Below are 21,951 nucleotides of genomic sequence, written 5' to 3' on the forward strand. Positions count from 1 at the left end.
TTAAAGACATATTATTCCTGCAAAATTGGTTGACAACTATCACATGCTTCCCCTACAGCAAGCATCTCTATTATTGTTGTTCATACAAAAAGTATTAAAGCTCAGCACATAACTTGCACCAACGTCTGATGCAATAAGTGATCAGACGTTTTTTCCACAAGAGATGATAAAACATGTGGGAATAGGAACAGACCCGAGCCGCATCTAGGTATCAGAATAGGACTTGGAGTTAGGCTCTTTTAATTAGGACCAGTATGCGAACACCCTTTAACAACATGGTAACGCCTTGGCAGCCACTTACAACATCCGAGAGAGTTTTGTGCTGGCAAGCACACATTTACACTTATTTTCTGAAGAAAAATTTCAAGTTCTATTTGATTTATTCTTATCAAACCAGCTATTTTCTCAACTACTGCAAACTGATTTGTTTTGATCTTACCTCAAAGTGACAATCAGTAGCCTATAATTCATCAAACATTTACTGGATCAAATGAGCTTCTGCCAGTACTTGTAGAGTTCAAAATGTTTCCATGATCTTGGTGTGCTTTTCTTGGCAGAGTCTACACTCATGTCAGTTATGTATTTGTCATCCCTCATTCTGTTTTTATCTTGACCCTCATTATCTCACACCTCATTGAAAAACACCTGTCTGAAATTCACCTCGTGTTTGATGCAGTGCCGTTAGAGCGCTAATGTATTCCACTGACATTCCAGGGAATTATCAGCCCAGATATTGTTTCATTCCGTTTGAATATTAGATGTGCTTGTTGATACAGAGTCACAATTCCCCACCTCCAGGTAAACTGCAAACATGGTCGCTCTAAGTCTGGGTCAAGTTTCATGTTTGTGTAAGACATTTGACCATTGGCATTCTGGTTTTTGAAGCGTGAGACGGTACAATCCTGATGCAAAACTGTCAGTCAGCTGTTAAATATTGTTTTTGTAGTAACATTATTAAAAAGAAATTGAAATGGCTATATATATATATATATAATACTAAATTATGAACATGCAAGGGGAGGGAGATTTCAGTTTCCATGTTTACACATATTACATGTTGTTACATATTATAACAATATCAATATGTAAGTACAAGAAACTCTACAAGATAATTACAAGGTCAATACATGTAGTTCTTTAGTATTACTCAGTTATTACCTATGTAAATACACAGTAACATGAACACTGTAAAATAAAGTGTGACAATGTTATTAATAAGATTCTAAAATTCTGCAGAATTCTACAGGCAGAGATTCCATATCAGGCTTAGTTATAGTAGGGTACAATGGCACACCTTAAGGAGGTAACAAAGTGTCTCAAGATTGAATAAATTTATTTATTTTTATTGAATATTGATGGAGCAAAATAATTTGTGTGAAAAGATATAATAACGGAAGGTCCTTTTAATTAAAAAAATAAAAATAAATGAAATGTAAAGAGGGGGGACTTTTACCCCACTCTTGGAGTAAAACACCCATACACTTGGGGTAAAAGGCCCCCAGGGGGTTATAGTGATCGAGTGTAGATGTAGGGCAACATCTGTCAACTTATACAACTACTTTTGAGACAACAAGATGCTTTTTTGAGTAATAAATGAAGATCGTGCTTATTCAAAACATTTAATTGCAGAATTTGTGGCGATTAAGTAAACTACCTGTGAATCCTGAAGAGAAAGGTCCACCAATCAGAGAGTTACAGCAAACAATGTGCACCAAAAGAGCTTTGCAGACCGCCCACTTCCATGATGAGCCCGTCTCCCCACACTCTCAAACTACTAATATATTTGTATATATTTTAATATTTGCTATATCATTTAAATGTATCGTTTCTATACATAAAATCAACAACATTAAATCAGTAGTGTTTTTAATTTCTATTAAGTCATTCGCAATGCTTCATGGGATTGTAGTACATTCCCCCTTTAAAGATGTTAAATACACATTCTTGTACTTTCATCTTTTTTCCCCGATTTTTAAATGCTTAATTGCTTCAAATTAAAGTTTGTAATGTTGTGATTCACCTTGGAGCTGGTTGGTTTGGTTCATTATTTAGAACTCTTTTATGAAGTACTTAAAAAAAAAAATCCCTATGAAAAACATGAATGGGAAAAATGCTTCTGAAAATAATGTGGCTGAAAAGGTGGGTCTACACTGTTGTGTTAGATACAGTAACAATCACTCATATTTATCAAAGTAATTTGTTTTATTTTCAGTGTGATGCATATTCAGTCTGATGAAACCAATCAGGACTGCCCGACCTCCTCAAACCAGACCCAGATTCAACCCCTGATGTTCCGTCTGAAGCAGCTGACATCAGAACATCAGAGCGCTCAGACCCAACTCTGCCTGGCCCAGGAGAAAGAGAGGGAAGCCAATGAAAAAGTTCAGAGGTGAGTATAGCCAGGTGCAATGGTAGTCAAAGAATGTTCACACTGCTCTTTTCCATAATGAAAGTGAATTTGGGCACGTGTTGTCGAGCTCCATAAAAGTCCTCCGTACGACTCATGAGCAGTATTCAAACAGACCTGTTATGAGAAACACTATATCCAACTGTGTTTGGCTTTGAGGGACACATTTTGATGCACCATGTTTGAATATACAGTATTTATAAGCAAATGAGACTTTGAGAGCTGTGGCAGAGGGTACGATTTTGAGTGAATAACAACTTAAATTTCTGTTTGTTCCTCACACAAAGCTGTTGTGTGATATTATAACACTTGGAATATAATCCACAAGCAGGGCTGGACTGGTAATCTGGCATACCGGTCATTTTCCTGGTGGGCCGACACACTTTGGGGCCGATCAGGGGGCGGACTGACCATCCGGAGAACTGAGTGGGCCAGTGGGTCGGCCGTGAAATGAGCCACCGCATTATGCCGAACGGACCACAAAATGGTGCCGCAATATGCAGAAAAGGACAGCGAACACCCCACCCCCACATCCCCGCTCAACAACTTTTGGCCCAGTTGCTATGTAAAATCCCGGGCCTATTTCTCTTCCCAGTCCAGCCCTGTCCACTAGCCATATAGACTACTTTGATGGGGATTTTTCTCAGTTTTGAAGCTCTGCAGCATTAGGGCTGTTTAAGCCAAACGCATTCTTGCATCAAAAAACCCTAGACCAAGGGTTCTCAATAGGGGCGTTCCAAGGATGCCAGGGAGCGCTGAGAACATATTAGAAGAGAGGGGGTGGGGGCGTTAAGTCACAAATGGGGGGCAATTATCAGTCATATATCAAATCGATCGTCAAGTTTGTCTTTGCTTAAAAACGTTTATCTAGACTCTAGGTATATGGGCCTACAAGTTCTCCATTATACGGGTTGGTAGTTAGTATGCATTTGTACTTATTCTTTGTTTACTGCTCTGTCCTCTACATTTATGAAGGCTGGTTGGCTGGGAGATATTCTCTCTCTCTCTCTCTCTCTCGTCTTACTCACATGGGGGTTCCCCACATAAAGCAAACATAGGCTGGACTGCTGATTTTATTTTTTTTACATGATGAATTTACCAAAGGCGATGGAGATGCCGAGCTGAGGGGATGCTCCAAACACATAGAGAACCCCCACCACCCAACCACAATGAGACAACAGAACTTTAGAGCACTGTTTACACATGCCACTCTAAAGGGTTGCCATTTTCACTCAAGATCACACAGCCTCTGCTGCATACGGGGAACTTCAAACCCCATAATGCACTTGATTTGACCAGTGTTGCTGTCTTAAACTTGCTGTGTTAGTCCTTTTTGTGCAGTTAACTGTCAATTTTTAAAGCCTTGTTTTCATTGTTGACACTAGGGTGTTTAAGATTAAGGCGGCTTTTATGTGGCTTACGTTTACTCTGAACCAAAACCACTTCTGATATTTTGTGGTAAGATGGCCAGAGAATTTGAAGGCGGCACAGAGCCACTTTAACTTGTGCAGTGTGAAAATACCTCACAAAACATTTCCAGGTCACATTTTACCCTAAAATCAAAAGAAATTATATATTGCATAAAGAAAATTAAGCCTTTTTATTTAGGACCATTTGGATTTTTTCATGTCAATTAAGCACATTTCCCCCAAATAATATAATTAGCGTAATGGGGCATTTTATTTTTGAATTTCTTTGGAATTCTTATTATTCTTAATGGTGTTTCTCTTTAGAGTATCATTACTGTAACACAGTAATACTGTACAGCCGTGGCCAAAAGTATTGGCAGTGAATTTTTTTGGTGTTTTTTTTTTTTTGCTGCTTCAGTATTTGTAGATTATTTTTTCACATGTTTCTATGGTATACTGGAAAACAATGATAAGCGTTTCATACGTTTTAAGGGCTTTTATTGGCAAAAACATTCAATATATGCAAAGAGTCAATATTTACAGTGTTGACCATTGTTCTTCATAACCTCTGCAATTCGCTCTGCCATGCTGGATATCAGCTTCTGGGCCAAATCCTGACGGATGGTGGTCAATTCTTGCCTTATTAGTGCTCGAAGTTGATCACAATTTGTGGGCTTCTGCTTGTACACTTGACATTTGAGGATTGACCACAAGTTCTCTATGGGATTAAGATCCGGGGTGTTGCCTGGCCACAGATCCAAAATTGTATGTAATGATCTCTGAGCCACTTCATTATCACTCTTGCCTTGTGACATGGTGCTCCATCATGCTGGAAAATGCACAGATCATCACCAAATTGCTCCTGGATCGTTGGGAGAAGTTGCTCTTGCAGGACGTTTCATACCATACTTTATTCATAGAAGTGTTTTTGGGCAGAATTGTGAGAGGGCCCACTCCCTTGGTTGAAAAGCAATTCCACACATGGATGGTCTCCATGTTCTTCACTTTAGGCACGACACAGGACTCATGGTAGCGTTCACCTTTTCGTTGCCGGACTATCGATTTTCCAGATGTCCGAAACAGTAGGAAAGGGCTTCATCAGAGAAAAGAACTTTGCAACAGTCTTCTGTTGTCCAATCCTTGTACTTCCTGCAGAATTTCAGTCTGTCCTTGATGGTTTTTCTTGGAGAGAAGTGGCTTCTTTGCTGCCCTTCTTGACACCAGGCCATTGTTCAAAAGTCTTCGCCTCACTGTGCGTGCAGATGCACTCACACCAACCTGCTGCCAATATTGAGCAAGCTCTGCACTGGTGGTGACACGATTCCATAGCGGACTCCTCAGGAGGAGACAGTCCTGGTGCCTTCTGTACACTCTGGAACGTCATGAAGCCTTTTTCACTGCAGTTGAACCTCTCTCCTTAAAGTTCTTGATGATCTGGTAAATGGTTCTTTCGGGTGCAATATTCTTTGCAGCAATTTCCTTGCATTTGAGGCCATTGCGATGATGGCTGCATGTCTTTCTTTGGAGGTAACCATTGCAAACAAGAACACAATGATTGGAAACACCTCTTCCCTGCTTTTATAGCAATCAGTCAACTCTTATAATCCAATCAGAATGATAGAGCGATTTCACCTGACTAGTACTCGTTCACACTTTCCCAGGTGCTGCTGATATGATTAGTGAAATTATGTTAGCTGGTCATTTTGTGCCAGGGCCAAAAAACAGAGAAATTTGGGGGGTTTTTTGGCCAATAAAGCTTTTTGCAATTATTTAAAATGTATCTGATCACTCTTGCACAATAATCTAGAAACAATGTGAATCAACACCACAACAACTGAAACAGAAAATTTTGCGAAACACAATTTATGTTACTTTTGGCCACGGCTGTATTACAATAATGAGACTCTAAAGAGAATACATAGTACATAGAAACATAAATACACTTATTTTTTATTTAAATCCACATAAATGAAAGGCAGTACAACAAATACTACCATGGCATGTTAATAATTGATCAGTTTATTTATATAAATAATAATTATTATACATAGATATTATAGATGCAGTAATGAGAATATTATAGTAAAAAGAGTTGGAAAATATTCTTAGTTCTGTACATATGTTTCTTATTTATTCCTTTGGATTTAGCAGTGATATATGACCAAATCTTTCTTAATATGTTTCATGACATTCACCAATTTAGATCAGCTGCTTCTTGGTTAATTGAATGGGCTAAAGTGGCAATGCAATATCTTGAGATATATAATTACAGTGCATTGATTAATAATTGTGAAATGACCATTCCGGGTTTGAAAACAAGTTAAGCTCAATTGACAGCATTTGTATCATAATGTCGATCACCACAAGAAAATTATTTAGACTACCTACTTTTCTTTAAAAAAAAAATTTTAGAGTGAGTATTTTAACGTTTGTGGATTGGCCGCACTCACTTCCATTGTAAGTGCCTCATTGTAACCCAGATTCTTGCTTTTTTTTTTAGGCACAAGTCCAAATGATTTTTTGGTAATCAACATTAAGCCACAAATGCTGTAAATTCAGCTTGACTTGTATTGAACCCAAAATATTCCATTAATTGCTGTCAAAACATTGATTCCGAAAAAGGAATTAAACCTTCATGCATCAGCCAAAGTGCATAGAAGTGAGCTTATCCAGTATGTGTGTGTCTGTGTGTGTGTGAGACAGTGTCACAGTGGCTTGTTTGTATACATTATCTCTCTGATTCAGAGGTCTGACCCAGCGACGTCCACAGTGCAAGGTTCAGCCATGTGAGTCCTGCTGTGTACAACATTAAATCGAATTGTGATGTGCAACATCCATTCCACCCTCTGTGCTCTGCTACTGGAAGTGTGCCTGTGTAGTATCACTGGAAGTTTACAAGATCCCTATATTCTGTGAATCAGCATGTGATTAAGTGCTCTATTCTTTGAATTAGTGCCATCTCTTGTCTTAAAGGTATAGTTCACAGAAAGATTTAAAGTCCTTCATCAATTACAAATATTATTCATGCGTCTGTATATTCAAACTTGCAGCGTTATGATCGGTTACAAAACACACGAGAACTGATGATGTTTGACAGTTGATATCAAACTTGGTGCCATGTGTCTTCACATTTATGGTGCTTTTGTGTCCTTTTTGGAGCTTGCAACCTGGCTTACTACTGATTTCACTGTATTAAAAAATCTGCATAATAATTCTTCAAAATATCATCTTTTGTTTTCCACGGAAAAATTAAAGTCATACAAAACGGGTAAATAAAACTTTTTGAGTGACCAAACAACACTGGGGGAAAATTAATTGAGTTTACCTAACTTAAATTTGATCTGTTCAAATAACTATTGAACCTTCAAGTTCAATAGCTAGCAACAAAACACATTAGCATATTAGATCTTTTGCGCTGTATAACATGTATAGTGCTGCTGAGAGTTTCAAATCAATCATTATACAGATGATCCCTCAGTATTTACTTCATGAGAAAAGCAATACATTGTGATTTTTCAAATAGAAATGCATCCAACCTCGACCTAACCATTAATTTCACTTTTCTCCAAAATGGTAACCTCTAAATGGTAACATTAAACACTAGCAAGTCTCCTATTTGTTTCAATTTGTGTAGAAGTACATAAAAATAACTTTTTATAACTTGATAACTTAATTATAAAATGTACTCTCCTAATCCCAGAAACCACCAAATCCCCTGCCCGGTTTCAGCAATACATTGATGCAACAAATATTATTCAAATAGTCCCAACACAATGTAATTTAGTGGATGTAGAGGGATTATAAATAATGAAATTTAGTTAAAGGATTAGTTCACACAAAAATAAAAATGTAGTCATTGTTTACTAATCCCTGTGTTGTTGTAACACCATATGACTTTCTTTCTTAACACAAAGGGAGAAATAGGGAAAATAATTTTGCTCGGTGATGTCATACAATGGCAGTTTATGGTGACCAGGTCTTCAAGCTGCAAAAGGACACAAAAGTATAATTCAGAAGTTTAGTGAATTATTGTATGCAACTCATGTCTTGTTCTGAAGGAATAAAATAAGGTTTGGTGAGAAACAAACCGAAATCCAATGTATTATTACATGAAACTCTTGACCAACTGTTGGATCTCCTGTGCACGTTCACGAGTCTACACGATAGCAACAATAGTTATGCTGCCGCTCATGAGGTGGGGCATTTAAGTGAAAACTCGTTTTGCTTCAGCTGGACCACCAGCAATATTAACAACAGAAAACACAACATAGCTTCACACAAACAAGAGAACAAAACTTACAAAACATGTCTGAAAAGTTTGTAGTCAAAAAATAGATGCATTTCTATGCCCAGCCTTACTTGTTTGAAGAGTTCAGTAAGTCAAAATGCAAAAGAATTGAGTTGCATTTGTGATTTAATAATGTGCTAGATACTGTGCATTAATAAATCAAATAGGTTGTATCATTCTGTGTGAAGTTTATTGTAATAAAACATAAGTACACAGAATACAACGTAAGGTACAACAGAAAAATAACTTTTACCATTGTTTATTTAGTATTTGTTTAAGTTTAGCTTTCGTTTTGTTTCCGACTTGAATGGCACTTTTTCTAGACATGCGTACAGTACACGTACTGTGCTGTACGTAGACACGCACTATGTGCGAGACATACTACAGAAAACCAAAGTACACTTTGGCCTATTAGCTTTAAATGCAAACAATTTTCTGTTCTCTAGAGCTTTTTTATGGTTAGGGTATGGTTGACAGCTATTTTGACCCTTAGAGAAAAGCAACACAGACATGATTGGCAGAATTAATGTGCGTGCATGACTGGACCGATCACACCTGACCGCTAGCTGACATTCAGATGGATACCCCCACTCACCGGGCCACGGGCAGATGTGGGAAGCTGCTCTGACGCAGGCCTCATCGCACGGCGGTGAGAAGAATGCAGGAGTGATGCGATCGGTCTCCAAGCTCCCACAGCAGGGCAAACTGGAGAGGAGGAAGCCCAGCGCAGGGCCAGAATGTGGCACCTGAGTGCCGTCCCTGCAGCCCCACTGACGGAGGAGCTGAGCTGAATGTCTAATGACCTACTGAATCAAACTTGGCCATGAGAAGCACACAAAGGCCCTTTTCATTGGCCCAATGGCCCACAAATGGGCTGGTGGGTCCCATCATGCCACAGTCTTGCAGACTCCCGTGCAGGGAGGCTTCTGTCTGGCACAGCAAGAGCTGACCCTTCTCACCGCCTTGGCCGTTTAAGACCGTTCTGCACAGCTAAAAAAAACTTCAAATGTTGCTATAGTTATCAGCAAGAATAAAGTGTTTTCAACTGAAAGTCAGCATGAAATCTGATTTTAGATTTTAGATTTGGGTCATTTACTCACCCACTAGTTGTTTTGAACCCAAATGACAGTTTATTTTATGGAATACGAAATGTTAGGCAAAATGTTAGTCTCAGTCACCATTCTATTTCTTTGCATCATTTGGCCATACAATCAAAGTGAATAGTGACTGAGGCTGTCATTCTCCTTTTGCATTCCACGGAAGAAAGAAAGTCATAAATGTTTGGAACAACATGAGGGTGTAGCCAACTTGTAAGATTTATTACGATTTCACCATCTCATATTGCTTAAACAATGACTGGTTGTTGTTTGACATGTCATTGTGGGCGTTCATATGTTAAAGAAGATTTCAAAACTAAAGATTTTGCAGTCGAGTTTCAATAGCGGCTCTTTTTTTTAACTGGGGTAAGTTTTGAGTTGTGAAAGTTACAGTATGTTTTCACATTGCAATGGACTGTTTTATCTCAAAAGATTAAGGAAAATTTGATTCCTTACAGTATGATCCCTTTAAGAGTTCTAGCCAGGCATTGTCATGGCATAATTATAGATTATATGTACACAAAATACAACAGAAAGGATCATATTTTTCCATTGAAACATGGACGTTTTTCCATGTCATACATAAAACGTGCTGTTGTTTAGAATTTATGCATGGGCCGCTGTTTACTCGGAGCTCGAATTGTTGGTTTTGTGACTCTGTGAATTCTTAATCAGGATTTATGCTTTTGCCGGCTCTTCCCTTATGTTTATGTTTGGGTTTACGGCCACTCTCTGCAAACAGCGTTCGTCAAATCCTCCCCAGCCTTCCGGCACACCTTGGAGATCCTGCCACGGAATCACAGACCTGTTAATTGTACAAACATGACAGGGAGGCTAATGAATATATTTAAAAGGCTAAAAATTTGCACACAAGGGGGAGAGGTGTTTCTGTGCATGTTTATGGTGACAAGAGAGACAGTCTTGTGGTGTCTGTCTGCATGTTTGTGTGTTTTGGGGGAAGTGGATTTGCAGTGCACGTGCCATATGAATGCTGTTTGCTCGTATACTGTATGTATGTATGTCTGCATGCGTGGCCTGTTCATTTAGCTACACTGACCTTTTATAAATATTAGTCTGGTGCTTTGAACTGTTCCCGCCCCCTTCTGTTGTCCGTGTACCCTTTTTATGCCATCGTTTCAATGCAGTGTGACACATCTCGGTCGCAGAGTGCCTCTGAGAGATGCATATGGTCTTGCGGCTGTTCTCCAATCTCCCTGTACGGGAAAACAGGTGGAGACTACAGAGGGAGCAAGGCTGGGGTCAGACCACTCCCATATGCTCACTTGATAAGACAGAGAAACCTCAGTAGACAATACCAGCACTGGCTATGCTAAGCACGTCTTATCAGCTTTGCTTTGAAAGCTCAGATAGAGCCAGGCTGTTTTTAGTGTTCGTTTGTTGTTGTGAGGCCAGTACAATCAGTACCGCAATTTTATAGTCAGTTTTTTTTTTTATATATTGAATATGAATTTGTCTAGATTTTTAGATGTATGTTGCTCTTTTTGAGTGCTTTTGAAGAGTAAAACTTGCTTGCAAGTCAGCGTGATAACATCAGTGTGCCGTATTGGAGATATTTTTGTACAATTATATAATTATCTATTAAATCCAAGCATTGATACTGAACAAGAGATACAAATGGAAATGTGCCCCAGCACTCTCTATAAAATGGTTTTCAACAATCAAGTAATTATTAATGATATAATTGTTAAGAGTTGTTAAGAGTTATATTGTATAAAGGTATATTTGTATCTATTCATCCATCCATTTTTAATACCTGCTTATCATGTGTAGGGTCCCGGTGGAATATTTAGTGCTGAAATTCACATAATTTTACGTAATTTCAGATGGAAACTTTCTGAATGTTAGTATCTGGAGAGATATTGGAAAAGTCTTTAGTCAAAAAGGTTGGGGCAACCATGCATTATATCAATCATATTCAATTATACTTGAATATAATTTATGTGGTCCAATTAAAACATAATTTAGATTGGATCATTATAGAAATTAATTGATATATTTAAAGTTTCTGGTTGTGTGTAGCTAGAGTGCTTATTTTAGGGAAAAAGTCATGGAAATTCATTGGTCAAAAAGTGGGAAATCTTGCATTTGATTAATCATATTCAAATAAAATGTATTTTAAATTGGATTGGTATAGAAATTATACGTTGAATAATAATGTTCCGGGTTCAATACAAGTTAAGGTAGTCAACAGCATTTGTGGAATAATGTTGATAACCACAAAAATGATTTTTTACTCGTTCCTCCTTTAAAAAAAAAAGCTAAAATCTGGGTTAAAGTGAATGGGGCCAATGCATAAATGTTAAAATACTCACTGTTTCTAAATAATAGCCACAAGATGTAAACAAAATGACTTTTAACATGATTTAAGTGTGATGAAATTGCTTACTAACTTTTTCTGTTTAAAGTTATATCCAATTGTACTACTTTTTTGCCATGATGACGTAACACCTTAAACCCCAATTGTTTTTTTTTAAAACAATTATTTAGATAATTTCCAGCTCAAATAATACACAAGTTTTAACAGAAGAATTAATATAATATTATAAAATTATAAGCATCACATTTCTGCCTTTAAACCCTCCAAAAATTGGCCCCCATTTTTTTATTGTAAGTGCCTCACTGTAACCTCGATTTTTGCCTTTTCTCTCTCTCTCTCTCTCTCTCTCTCTCTCTCTCTCTCTCTCTCTCTCTCTCTCCTTTTTCTCCCCAATTTGGAATGCCCAATCCCCAATGCGCTCTTAAGTCCTCGTGGTGGCGTAGTGACTCAATCCGGGTGGCAGAGGACGAATCTCAGTTGCCTTCGAGTCAGAGACAGTCAATCCGCACATCTTATCATGTGGCTTGTTGAGCGCGTTACCACGGAGACGTAGCGTGCGTGGAGGCTTCATGCTATTCTCCGTGGCATCCAGGCACAACTTGCCACACGCCCCACTGGGAGCGAACCACATTATAGTGACCACGTGGAGGTTACCCCATGTGACTCTACCTTCCCTTGCAACCGGGCCAATTTGGTTGCTTAGGAGACCTGGATGGAGTCACTCAGCACACCTTGGATTCAAACTTGTGACTCCAGGTGTGGTAGTCAGCATCTTTACTCACTGAGCTACCCAGGCCCCTTTTGACTTTTTTTTTTTTTTTTAAGAAAAGGAGGGAAGAGATGATTTTTTTGTAATCAACACTGTGCCATCAATGCTGTCGATTGAGCTTAACTTGTATTGAACCTAAAATATTCCATAAATATTTGTATTTTAATGTATTTTGAAATCAGTGCTTTTATTTGCATCATTTGAAGTTATTTCAGATGCAAAGTTTCTAGATATAAGTATCTAGAGTGTGTTTTTTGGAGTAGAGTTAGTATTTGTTTGGATGAGAGAGCCTGGCCTGCTTTGCCCATTCTTCATTTGCTCCTAAACAATCCTTTCACCCAGATAGAGCTCCTTCCATTTCCACAGTCTCTGGGATCACGGCCCTCATAAACACAGGTTTGCTCACCCCGACCAATCACATGATACCACACACAGGCTTCTGTTTGCCAGAGTAAAGGCAGGGAGATATTTGGAGGATTTGGGCATTGACACCAGCATGGATGTCTCACCCACTTTAAGAAGTGTCTACATCCTCTCTCCACATCTTTTAGCTCCTCCAAGATCGCCCTTGTGTCAGGAGAACACAGCTAAGAGCTGGTCACCATTTGTCTTGCAGTTCTTTCACTTAAACAATCATTTATTGCTGTGTTCTCTCTGTGTGTTTTCAGGTTGGAGAGATTGGTGGAGGTGTTACGAAAGAAAGTAGGCACTGGCAGTGTCCGAAAAATGATCTGATCTGATGGACTGGCCGTTGGGCGACCCGAGCAGACGGCCACATCTGGTGACCAGGCTGTAGCATTTAACTCTGCGCAAACAGCTGAAGTCTGGCCTGGGCAAACACAGGCTGGAAGTGGCATTCTTTTCTTCCAGCCCAGGAACAGACACTGCATCGTAAATGTTTAACCACATTCACTTTGCTGCCACCAATGAAACTGCTGCCAGCATTACCTCTTACACTATCCTCTATTTAGAAGGTCTTCAGTTTTTTTTTTCCTCTGTCAATTTTTGTTATGATGTTAAGTTGGTTGTTAAGCTGGTTAAACAAGGGAAATTTGATTGGACAATTACTTGCTTGGGTACTGAGAAGCCAGCTATTTTATGGACCAAGCTGGACTTTATTTTTTTTACTAAATTGTTTACAAGATAAACTGAACTATATATATTTCACGTTCATGTCTCTGTTCATGTTTTTCCCAAACTGATAAAGGGAGTTAATAAAACGACAGTCGACAATGTATGAGTCAACCAAAAGGAAATCAGTATTTATGATGAAATCTTGTTCAGTACATACTCTTAAGTGTTATTTAATAAAAATAGTTTATTTGTGATCTAATATTTTCACCACAATTTTGTCAATCCTTTCAAATCAAATCAGAAAGATTACTTCCACTAATTTTGTAAAATGTCCAATAATAGAAAGTAGGCTACAATTTGTATTGGTTTCACACTGAATAATTGAGGTATCTTGGTTTCCATATTTGACCCAAAATATAAAGCGACATATTCAATTCTGCTGAATGATAATTATGTAAACACCTCGTTTATTATTTAAGATTTTATTCTTTGATTGTGTTAATGGCAAATGACTTTTGGAGGGCAAAATATTGGTCTTAAACGTTTTATTAATATTATTTAGCTAAATTTATAGGACATGTCAAGCCTATTTAACCATCAAAAATCCAGGATAGCAGAATTACAACATTTGATTTAAAACAAATTAAAAAAAAAACTTTTTATTTGATTAAAAATGGTTTAAAAATACACACAACAGAAGCTCAATCTCTGAACCATCACAACCAGTTTTGGTGGGAAATAATGAATACATACAGCATACTGAATGTCACAGCTTTGCTAAACTCATACAATATTCACTCCAAAGAAAAGTATTCTTAAAAAAAATAAATAAAAGATTTTCCCATTGACAGTTATTGTCTGATGAAGTCACACAAAATAAACCTACAGTAAAATATAGAGTTTTATAATCCGTAAAACGCTTTATATGAGGAAAAAAGAACACGCATCGTAAATGCCAACGCTTGAAACCCCGTTAAATGATGCTCATTTTAATTACAAGTGTTTCATTAATGATGCTAAAAGTTGTGAGAGAGCGTGACGCTAATATTTGCTTTCTCTTTATTAATAACTTATTATAAAATGTTTATGGACTATGTTCACTTATTATGAGGTCGTTTAAGGTAGTCCAAATTAAAAGATCTGCAAAAATATAATTTAATGTAAGCAATGAAATAAGAATCATATTGCGGGAATTGCTTATTTTAAAAGAATATAAATCCCATATGCTGTGTGAGGAAATCAACCCTGATGATTCGTTGAATTCGTAAAAAAAAATGAAAAAATGTGCAAGTTTTTTTTGTTTGTTTGTTTTAACACTGTGAGTGCTTTGCATGCTGATAATTTACGAATATAGGCATAAAAAAGGGCCAAAGAGATCTGTTGACCTTTACCGACGACTATCCTACACCAAACAATTATATGGGCATGGTTTACGTTTCCCATCCCTGCCGTCCTTCAGCAGAGTTTAGTTGGTGATTGCTGTTCTTTAGTCTGATCGATTATGTACTCAGAAATATGTTAGATGCACCGGTGAATAAAGAAAGGGCTGTTTAGGCGAGACGTGTCGCTGAGTCGCCCTCCCCTCAAATAAATGCCCCGACACCAGGACAAGCTTGTCGATTTTCCTCCTAAAGGTTACCGTGGAGATGGCACAACCTGGGTGTCCCCACACGTCCCGATAGAAAAGACCTGTGCTTTGATGGTGCGCTCCAACTATTTTTTTTTTTCTTTATTTATATATTTTTTCTCTCAAGACCGTAAAAACATGAAGTGATTTGTTTGAGATGTGCATGTATTGAATAATCTGTTTGATATGTGGATATTCAAAGTAGGTGTGGAGGCTCGAGTCTGTGTTTATTGGGGCATGTGAAGTGAAATGTCCCATTATCGCACCCCAAATTCAGTGTGCGTGATCATCGACTTACAAAAAAACTTTTATACGCTTTAATTAAAACCGTGTTTCGGCTGCACATATTGAATGACCCTCGGAGAAAAGCGCCACTGATCCTGTTGCTATAACGACACCAAATATGTCAAGGCTTTCCATCTCGTTCGCTTTCTGTCTCCTCTATTTAGTTCTCTTTGCGCATTTTGCATGGGATTATTTTAGGTTATTATAATCAACCATTGCGGATAATTATGTTGGGTCAATTGTAGCCTACATAATTGCATTTTTTAATATATAAAATTGGGTTGAATTCAAGTTGAGATTGAAGTATATAGACTATCTGCTGATCTAAAGGTGTCGTCATCCCTACTTAAAACAAAACATGAATTTGGATGTCGCTAATTATGTTTTATTATATACTGTAGGTCTAATCTTTTTAATAGAATTGCAAGTAATTACCTAGATTTTCTCAAAAAAAAATTTTAAGTGAACTGAACCTAAAAACTCTATGTATAACCTACAGAAAGTTGCGTTTTCATACTAATAATGTCAGTGTTCAAGAAATGCACCAAACCATTGGTTTAAACATGCCCCATGAAACTAATACCAAAACCAACTGGCTGTTTCTATCCGCAGCCCCCTGCTCAAGAATAATGAAGACACAAAACATGGAGCATCACGATGGGAGTGCGAAGACCACCAACCTGACATGGTCGGTGCATATTAGAGGGGCACAAAGCTCTAATAAACTTCCCCCGTATCATTTTTAATGGAAAACCAGCTGCTTCTAAAGCTGATTTCGGATAGAGATCTCTCCCTCTTCTCCATGGCCTTTTGAAAGCTCTTTTCTTTCGTGTATGTGTCTGTGTGTGTGTGTGATTCTGAAGGGGTATTGCTTTGCTCTTTTCGTTGGCCAAGCACAATTGTGTTATTGGAGATAATTAATTCAATCCCCATCAGAAGGTATTAGGAGCGCCTTGGCCCTGTAGTGCTTTTCCAAACTCAGAATGAAAAGAGGGAGAAGAAAGGTCTACGGGTAGGCCCGCTGATGGTCGCTTTGAACTAAAGGGCCATGCGCATTGTTGTCGAATTTTTTGTCCATAAGGCCGAAGAAAGCGCCAGAGCTTTTGATGGGGTAACGAGAAATGCCACATAAGTTTGAAAACAAGGCGCTTCTAAAATCTCCGGCTTGGACACTGCCCGCTGATAACATATGTTATGTTTTAATAAAGCCTGGCCCATTTAAATATGCAGGGCTTAATATGTGCACTAATTGTTCAATAATATAGGTTGTAATGCAATACGAGCATCTAATATGAAGTATTAAAGTTGGCTTGCGCAGTCACACCAACCTACCAATTCTCATTATAAATATATGAGATCATATGGAAATTATAAGATTTAGGAATATGCATGCAGATCAACCTGTGCCTGTTTGTTTAGACGTTTCCTTTAAAATGGGGAAAATGTTTCGCCACTGGATTTCATCATCAACTTGACAATAAAATCCTGACAAAAGCAGACGGTTTCAAGTCTTCAGTTTCGTTACTTGCTGAGATTATAAAGCCGGGCGCTGATCATAAAGATATATATCAGATTTAACGATTTAAATAGAGACATTTAAAGCTTGTGATAAAGCATTTGATTATATGACAACCATATAGACATTTAAATCACAAGGTCTGATAAAAGGGCAGATACAGCAGTCTACTGTGTGATTTATGAACTTGATAATGGCCCGTACAACGCGTTGTTATTGTAAAATGCATCGTCGAAATGGCATTCACAAAATAAAATTAATAAGATTAAATAACTGTTCACCTAAGAAGCCCACTATTTGTTTGACTGATGTAAATCATTTTCAATTCAACACTAATGTTAGATAATACAATATTAAACCATTCGTTTTGTAATGCATTTTTATTGCGTCTAATCGCTTTCTTGTCGCGCGCCAATTTTGCAATTTAGATTATTCGGACATGCCACTTTTTTTATCACAAAATATTTTTTTACATTTTTTTTTTTTTTTAATATATATATAAATGATTACAAAAAAGATCTGCAATAGTTTCAGAATTAAACGCGCAATTATTTCTAATGACCATAAACCCCAACCCTATTTTACACAAATAGCTAATTTAGTGAAATTTAAGGTCTTAGTCTCTATTTTTAATTCGAATAAAAACATTTTTTTTTAAAAAAGATGCAAATATCAGCTGCATAAATGAAATAAAGCATGCACGTGTCCGGAAGCACATATGTCAAGTTCTACTGATAGAGATTTATCAAGCCTGAAGTCAATTATCCATTTTATTTACGCATCGGGGGGGAATTACATGATAATTAAATGAATTTCACGGCTACTCAGCCAAAATGCGTGTATACAAAATACCATGATCAAAGTCAAATCTGTTCAGGTTCACGTGCCCATCACGTAGGTTACGCTCCACAAAAAGATGCTTTGGCCTCTCTATGATATTGTTTAAAATCCCATTTAAAACGCGATCGGATCTTTTATGAAGCGAGTCTTTGAGGCTGCGCTTGTGTTAGACTTGGATTTTCTCTTGGTCTTTGACCAACATCTAGTGAAAACCAGACGGGCTCAGCCAAAATCTGCCTTTGAGGGAAGTCTGCAGATTGAAATATTTACAAAAAAATGAATGTAGTAAAAATAAAGAAAGTTTTTGTTTTGGTTCTTATTCAGTTATTGAGCAAGCATTGTGTTTAAATTGTAATTTCATAATTATTGCATGGACATAAAATTGTGCCATAAGGTAGGCTATAAAACCTAAGAACATTCGGTCAAAATGTGATCAATAATATGTAATACATCATTTTAATTAATAAATTATTAAAACTAAGTAAATGACAACTTTTATTTGCCAATAGTCTTGAATGAATTGTAACAATAAATGTAAAGTCACCATGGGAAAATGGGAAATCACATGTATGCGTGCCTTGATGGGCATAGAAATGTCACAAAACACTGATTTTTTGCTTGATTAAGAAATACATATTTTATTCAGAATGCATTTCCACCTCGGATTAATTTATTTCAATACAAGATTGGGATTTAAAGTGAAGTTTTTTTTTTTCTTTCTTTCTTCCTTCTTTTTTTTCAAAACGAGGTAAATAAACCCCAAAGTAATGAGTAAAATGACAACATTCAAATACATCTGCAACAGACAGGGATATCGCGTTTTTTTACCAGCAACAAGCGTTTTTCTACAAGACCAAAGTTGACCTTCCTTCGTGCACGTATAGTAACATGGACATATGGCAGGGTTCTACAAGTTTGGGTGATTACAACAAGTACTTTACAAGCTCAAAATTGTTTTAAATACACTAGCGATGATTTATAACTGGGATATACAATCAATCAATGGGAACACTTTACAATCTTTACAACTTTACAACCAGGTGCATGCAAAATTAAAAGAGTTTTTTTTTTCCCCATCGGTAACTCCAAAACATGGACTAAGACGTATTAAGAACCGGCCTAGAATACACACCTTGGTAATAAGAGGCCTCTAAAGCCGAAGGGTCCATGGTGGCTCTGCTGGCCATGGGCAAACTGGAAGACATCCCTGAGCCATAGGAGGAATATTGCAACGCTTGTTCGTATGCTTTCAATTCCAGTTTATGCTGTTGCTCTGAAGAGGACATTAAATTATTTATGGAAAACGGGTGGTTAAAGGAGTAATGGGGGTCTCCCTTGAGGTGCAGCTGGGACTCGTGGGCCATAGAGTGCGGGGGTAAAGGCAAGGAGGACAGAGATGTGACCGAACTGGACACGGGGTGGATCTGGGCTCCGGTGCTCTTCAGTTCGGAGTTGGTGGCACCGCTTCTGTGGTCCAAACTGTGCGGACTAGGCGACTGGTTGGAAGAGTTTATGGAGCTGGAGTCCATTTGCACGGGTTTGCTGCTGGCACTGTCACTCGATGGCGAACCCGAGCCACTGTTCTGGTCCCTCTTTCCATCTGAGCCCTTACCAGCCGTCAACTTTCTGTCGCATTTAAAGCGCTTCTGTCGGCGCAGGTAACAGCCGTTCTCAAACATATTCCCAGAGTCAGGGTGCAATGCCCAGTAGGAGCCTTTCCCCGGTTTGTCGGGTGACCTGGACACCTTGACGAAACAGTCATTGAAAGACAGGGAATGCCTGATGGAGTTTTGCCACCTTTGTTGGTTCTGGCGGTAGTAGGGAAACAGGTCCATTATCCACTGGTAAATCTCACTTAAAGTAAGCATTTTGCTCGGTGCCTGCTGGATAGCCATTGTAATGAGGGAGATATAGGAATAGGGCGGCTTGGCATGAGGGTAACTTCTCCTGAAAGTCTTATTGTCTCTGGCCCTGTTGAGGTTGGGCTGCGCGTATGTCATGGAGCTCATGGTGGGGCTCATGCTCGAGTACGGGTTCAGGGCGTTCATGGAGCTGTGCTGAGCCGTCATAGCGTTCAGGTTGGACGGGCTGAGCGCGGTGCCCATGCTCGATACCGCGCCGCTCATACCGTTCATGGCACCGGCGGGTCCCGTGGGCATCCCGGCCATAGTGCCCGGGCTCAAACCCGCACTGAGCGCGGGGTTCGCGTAGGACATATTGAAAGAACTGGAAGTCATATTCCCATTGGTGGACATGCCCATGTAAGTGTTCATATTATTCATGGAACTCAGCCCAGCGTTCATACTGCTGTTCGTCATGGGAGAATAGACCTGAAATAAAAAGAAAAACGGTGTATTTTATTTCTACATAATTTGTGTTATACGTTGCATTTTCGTTTCATCCATAACATAGCATCAATATTCCGCATAGCTTGTTATTTCACAGTGTTTTCTAACTGACAAAATGCACACAAATGTATGCTTTTTAACGATTTACATTGCATTTGAATTATTCCACAAGATATTTAACCGTTTGAGCTAAGGCTACTATAAATGAACAATAATTAAAGTTACCGTAATGCACAAAATCATGCTCAAATTGGACCTAAACCGCGAGAAATATTAATAAAAACTGTATGCAACCCGGAGCGATATTTTATAAACGTCACTTTTAAAACATAATACATTACTGGCTATGCAATTAATATTGCACTTGTCTTGCCGTAGAAATAATGAGTAGATATTAAATAATAAGCGAAAATATATATATATATATATTTTTTTTTTTTGAAGGCTACATTTGTACATGGTCTAACTGACTAAAATTGTGCAGGACAAAACAGACCGAAACATGTTGAAAAACAAAAAATACATACACAATTTATGATTCAATATTAGAATACTAGCTAATTAATTCATATATATAAAACCAAATCATTTAAGTGTAATTAAAGTTTGCTAAACTCTTTTAATATCTCATATTGTGACCCATCCAATGAGATCACTATACTGCCACCAAGTGGGTTGATCAATTACAGATATTTTCTCATCTTCTGATAATAATAATAATAATAATAATAATAATAATAATAATAATAATAATAGCAATAATTAATTATATAATTCTAAAAGTGGTTAGTAGAGTTAGTCTCCGTACCAAAAACACAACCCTTTTGATATGTGTCCAAAATGCATTCACAGCAAACTTTCTGAGTATTTTAAGGTATCTCAGACTGCTAGTCACCAAATGTGCGCAGTAATCATTTTTTCTTACCTCTTGGACATCATTATAATAGCTGCTCCAGTCGGGAGTTTCGTGTCCTTCCATTTTCACAGCGCCCAACATTATGGAGGAAATCCGCAGCTCGTCCACATGCAGTTCGCTGCGGTTCGTGTGCGAGCGTGTGTGTGTGTGTGTGCGTGTGTGTGTGCGTGCGTGCGCAATCACTGATGGGGTGTTGCGCGCGGCTTTGGATAAAGTGAGGAAATGTTAGGACTGCACTAGAGATCTTCCCCTGCCTGTTACGTAGGACACGGTACAGCCCACTCCTAAGTCAAATTTGCCTATATCTCTCTCTCTCCTTATTTCAGGAACACCTCTAGGCTACGCTATACTGTTTTTAACAGGAACAATTAGTCGTTTGTTTTTATTGCACTTAAACAACATGCACATAAAGTTAAAATAGGCTTCTTAATATATTTTCATTACAAGTTCACAGCAGTATTGCAAACCAACGCAATTGCCTGCACATTGCATATCCTATAGCACTAAACATTTATGCTACATTAGAACTTTATTACGGTAGAAATGTATATTTACTTTACTACATAATAAACATTACAGACCTAGGCTATAATCTTAATTAAAATATGATTAGTACATGCATTTAAATACGAATTCTTCTGAAAATATAGGAAAGTTTCAGGACGTTTCTATTAGAAGTGTCACGTGTATTATATCTGCTGATCATGATACAATAGACTGTTATTGAATTATTAACGTATCAGTATTAATTAAGGCCTTTATACATTAAAACGTGTATTCATCTGAAAATGTCATGACGTTATATTTGAGGTTTTATTTGAACCATTTGATCAGTTAAGCGTTATTTTTGGCTAATGTTTGTTTAAAATGACAATCAAGTTACAATAACTCTTTAAGCAATTCTTTACTTTATAATACATTTCATTAATGCATCATAATACATTATGAGCCTATGATATATAGTTAAAATATGTGCAGTCAAATATTAAGATATTTACTTGTAGGCTAAATGTATGGATCTCTAACAGTCTGGGTCT

At 37.8% G+C, this 21,951-nt stretch overlaps 1 protein-coding gene and 1 pseudogene across 1 annotated transcript; one reads left to right on the top strand and one right to left on the bottom strand.

The window, feature by feature from the left end:
- Positions 1-13,642, top strand: part of LOC127656778 (mirror-image polydactyly gene 1 protein-like) — a 67,814-nt pseudogene extending 54,172 nt beyond the window's left edge.
- A 4,589-nt stretch (positions 13,643-18,231) lies between these two features.
- foxa1 (forkhead box A1) lies at positions 18,232-21,106 on the bottom strand. The gene is made up of 2 exons (XM_052145910.1): positions 20,924-21,106; positions 18,232-19,980 (listed from the first exon to the last, which is right to left on the bottom strand). The coding sequence occupies exons 1-2, from the start codon at positions 20,993-20,995 to the stop codon at positions 18,748-18,750; spliced, it is 1,305 nt and encodes a 434-aa protein (XP_052001870.1). The 5' UTR covers positions 20,996-21,106; the 3' UTR covers positions 18,232-18,747.
- Between the last annotated feature and the right edge of the window lie 845 nt (positions 21,107-21,951).

The sequence above is a fragment of the Xyrauchen texanus genome, chromosome 16, assembly GCF_025860055.1.
Source record: "Xyrauchen texanus isolate HMW12.3.18 chromosome 16, RBS_HiC_50CHRs, whole genome shotgun sequence".
In the NCBI taxonomy this organism is placed as follows: Eukaryota; Metazoa; Chordata; class Actinopteri; order Cypriniformes; family Catostomidae; genus Xyrauchen; species Xyrauchen texanus.

What these genes read in the sequence shown, in the direction of transcription:
- foxa1 (XM_052145910.1), bottom strand. Translation starts at nt 20,995, where the DNA reads ATGTTGGGCGCTGTGAAAATGGAAGGACACGAAACTCCCGACTGGAGC. An exon ending in ATTATAATGATGTCCAAGAG is followed by an intron (nt 19,981 to 20,923) that starts GTAAGAAAAAAT and finishes TTTTTATTTCAG; the next exon opens with GTCTATTCTCCCATGACGAA.